Here is a 4,133-nt window from a genome sequence, read left to right on the forward strand (position 1 = left end):
TATGGTAGAACTTTTTCACTATTACGGTAAAAGGATATTAGTACTTTGGATTGTACGGTTAAAGTTAGAGTTTTATTCCATATTTTACCATATAAATAAAAAAAGTTTTTACCACCAAAAGAAACAGTTTTTCCACATGAAAATACCATATGAATGTTTTCTGGGCAATTTACAGTCTGTAATATAAAAAAACTACTTTATTCCATATACATTTTAAAATCCTGTATAAATAAATGTTTTGCTGTAAGACATCACAGTTTTTTACTGTTACAAAAACTGTATTCAACCTATTTGGAGTGTATGGTCTTTTGCTGACATGGTTTGACAGGTTTTCACCGTAAAACCTACAGACATTTCTTACAGTGTATTATTGTGCATGAAAAACCAACTCACAGAGCTGCACATAATAATACAAGCATGACCTTCTTATTTCACTCTTTATGGACACAATGAACCTATTGCTCATTGGCCCCATAAGGATTTGGGGCCCCTGGGCAGCTGCTTGCTTTTCCCAGTGGGAAACTGTCACTAACGTTTCAGTTTATGAAAGCAATCAGCAGTTATCAATAATCTATGAACACTGGAACAAAACCGTGCTACATGAAGCTCCTGTATGCAGTCCTCACATGCTGCAGGCCACATGTGGGGGCTTCACAGATCAGATACAAACTGCTGAACGCCATGAACCTCAGCTCTGCAGTGTCAAGGACAACTATGTGTTTACTGTCATGTTATTGTAAATTCCATATCCCTTCTCACTGGTTCCAAACATGGGGGTCCTGACGCCCACTATAGTCGCCAAAGCTTCACAGTGGGTCATAAGGCCTTGATTTTAAGGCGTGTGGGAAAAAAAGGTCCACTATGCAACTTGTACAGTGTGATGTAGAAACCTGAAGCCACCAGTGCTTATTGCATTGCAATTTCTTTCTTGCAGCAAAAAAATAAATACAGAACATATCAGACATTGTTTCAAGCAGACTAATGTATTTATGTCTTAATATATGTCTGGAGGGGATGTTTAAGTGTGTATGATTGTTGAAAAAAACTGTATATAAAAAGTTCCAAAACATATCAGTAAAACCTATCGCTGATTCAATATTCACAGGAAATAATCAGCTCAGAATTCATCATTTTACACAACCTTCCTGCAGATATTGTGTTCACTGTTTGGGTTCATTGTACAGTGTATCAGTTGTTCTCTGCTGATTGATATACACTGAATATATGAAATCTCCATAAAATATGCACTTACTCAGTGATAGTTGGGAATCACTCCAGCTCATGTGCTATTCATGACACAGCATCAATAAAAACAGCACAACCTGTCAGTGTAAAGTCCTTATGTATTTATTACAAAATATATCCAAAATATTTGCCATCTGCTGGAACAACAGGAAGTCTCACCATGACAGAGACATTTTCACGCATCGACATTACATGCTAATGCGGTTTAAAATACAGACTGGTTTGAAAAGTCTGTCACTGCATCAGCACACAGTGACAACACGCCTTTATCTTGATTAAAAGCAGACATAAAGGGATGGACTACAGTACCTCACATGCAAATTCTCTGTCTCTGCAAGTTTGTTTCCACACATATCTGCAGTAAATGGGCAGTTCTACATTTCTTTTTGGTTAATTATACAGAGTAATCTCAACAGGAATTATGTGTTGCATACTCCCATTAGCAGTATAGGCACTTGGAGCCTTTTCCATCCTATTTTGAAGGACACACTCATGATTTTGTCCTCACCTGTTCTGTGCTGTACATACTGGAGATTCTTGCAGTCTTAAAGTGCCTCTTGGATCCAGATAATCATTCTTTCATATATTTGTTCATTCATTCAATGAGTCAGTCATGCTTCATATTTCCGTCCTCTTGTGGTTGAACCAGGACTATACTGCTGAACTGTGTGGGCTGCTTCACAATTGTGACACTGTGTCCTTGTTAGCTTCACAAACAACCAGAATCTGTAGTAAGAAGCATTGTTATCATGCACTCATTCAACAATCACAAACATTCACCTTTTAGGCATCACTGCTTCTGTGTACAGTGCTCCATTTGGCAACAGGACAGTAGAAATGTTTCATTTGAACCCAAACCAAACCTGACAGCATTGAATGTGGAAATAAAAGCAGTCAGCAATTAACTGTCTCCTAGCCAGCTCCATTAAACACAAACATAGAGAAAAAGAAGATGCTCCCACAGAATAGTCTGATTAGCTTGTATGGATTCTTTTCATATCTAGCATAGAGATTGGTCAGAAGACACTCCAGTGTCTCTTTGAAAGCACTTGGAAGACGTCTGAGGTCAGTGATGAATGATTAGTCTCTTTCAAATTGTCCATCGTTCCCTGGGTTTACTGCTCCGTTCAGTGACCCGGGCTCCCTGAGGGAGGCCCAGCTGCTCTCAGGCTCTCAGGAGGCTTTGTTGGTGCACGTTCCAGGAGTCTCCTGTAGGTTCACCTTGGATCTGCACACGGAACAGACAGATGAGCTGTATGGCAAGTTAGCGAAGGCTGTAAATGTAAGTGTAAAATTCTTGTAATAACAAACATTAGCCTTGCAAGTAAGTATTCTGGGGTCCAAACAATCACTGCCAACAACAGTCCCCATTGCTCTGGAGCATTTAGGAAGCCTGGAGTGTAGCTGAATAAGCAGGCGAAACACATCGCCTGGTGTGCACTCTGCTCTTACGCTGTGTGACGTGTTTTTAAATGCACAGAAAAGGTCAAATATTCTGTTTAGTGGCACAGAGTTGCACTGCTTGCCAATGTCACACTTAGCCCAGACAGCCAATCAAGCAAGAGGTGGGCCTTACTCCACTTCCTCTCTGTTTGGATACCAGTAGATGTGATAAGAAGCGGTATTCAATTACGCTGAACTGAAAAGTACCGGCCAAAAGCAGGACGCTAGTAGAAGTGCTCATCTTCCAGACAGAGAGACGCAGTATTCCCAGCAGGGTTTCTTTTTTTTCAGTAGGTCGTAAACCAAAACCTCTGCTTTTTTCCTTCCTAATCCAGTAGCACAGCAACAGAAAGAGACTGACATGCTGGTGTTACTGGTGTAAAGATGGTTTGCCATATGCTTAACTTGCTGACTTTTGTGCAGAGTGGTGAACAGCTCAGACTATATGACTTGTGTTTGTGTGAATTGAGGTTCCTTTTTCTTACCTGTTGTGTGTCATGTGACTCTTGACCAGGTGACCAGCAGCCAGAGCAGCCATCAGCGAGAGCTCTCCAGCCAGCACGGTGGCACACACAACCCTGGCTAGCTGCCGGGCGTTCTCCCCTGGACACTCCTGACTGGCTCCCTGCACACCCAGCATCTGCGCGCACACACACACACACACACACATATTAATTACCACCAAAATAATGCAGACAAAACTGAAGAAACAATTTTCCTGTTCGTGTAATAACATTTGTGTTTTAAGTTGGCTAAAATGTGTGTGTGTGTGTACCTGGAGGCAGTCTGACCAGGTGGTTCCTCCTGATGTTCAGGTCTCGTAGAGTCTCCAGCTGACCCACCTGAGACGGTAGAGTCTGGATCTCATTACAGCTCACATCCTGCAGGGGGCGATCCACACAACCATCAATAACTGATAATCAATAACTAATCATACAGTGTACAGGGAAATGATAAAATCCTAATCCCAGTCATAACTGCCTGTGGAATAAAATCAATGTGTCAGCTGATCGGCTCTTCTGATCGTACCGATCAAACTAATATTGATCAACCGAAGCACCCGTAGTTTTAATCAGTGTCAAGCGTCTTGTAGACTCGCCACTGCCGACCTGTCGCGCGACAACGTGACGTCACGGGAGCGCCGTAACTATTTATACTGTCGCTGGTGGTCGCGACACTAGTTGCAGTCTTCTCCTGAACAGAGGTGGCGCAACTGAGCAAAGGCTACTACCGACTTTGCTATTTCTACGCACTAGAAGAAGAAGAAGAAAAAAAAAAAGAAAAGCTGAAAAAAAAGAGTGGTGGCGACCTCGCGCCAGCGGCCAAAATCCTGTCGCCAGCGAGATCTACGTCATTTTGATGTCACAGTGTCGCGCGACAGGTCTCAAGCGGCCTTCAGTGGGACTGATCACAGATCAATAACAGATCAATAACAGATCAATAAC

At 42.1% G+C, this 4,133-nt stretch overlaps 1 protein-coding gene across 1 annotated transcript in view; it reads right to left on the reverse strand.

Annotated features, from left to right (window-relative positions):
• Window positions 1–1,331: 1,331 nt before the first annotated feature.
• Window positions 1,332–4,133, reverse strand: part of hmgcra (3-hydroxy-3-methylglutaryl-CoA reductase a) — an 11,376-nt gene continuing 8,574 nt past the window's right edge. The window contains exons 18-21 of the mRNA XM_035658879.1: window positions 3,560–3,569; window positions 3,464–3,474; window positions 3,174–3,328; window positions 1,332–2,473 (exon numbers count right to left, since the gene is read on the reverse strand). Coding sequence (XP_035514772.1) covers window positions 2,419–2,473; window positions 3,174–3,328; window positions 3,464–3,474; window positions 3,560–3,569 — 231 coding nt within the window. The 3' untranslated portion in view covers window positions 1,332–2,418. The remainder of the gene's footprint in view (window positions 2,474–3,173; window positions 3,329–3,463; window positions 3,475–3,559; window positions 3,570–4,133) is intronic.

The sequence above is a fragment of the Morone saxatilis genome, unplaced genomic scaffold (genome assembly GCF_004916995.1).
Source record: "Morone saxatilis isolate NCDOM2014 unplaced genomic scaffold, NCSU_SB_2.0 Contig16, whole genome shotgun sequence".
Lineage (NCBI taxonomy): Eukaryota > Metazoa > Chordata > Actinopteri > Moronidae > Morone > Morone saxatilis.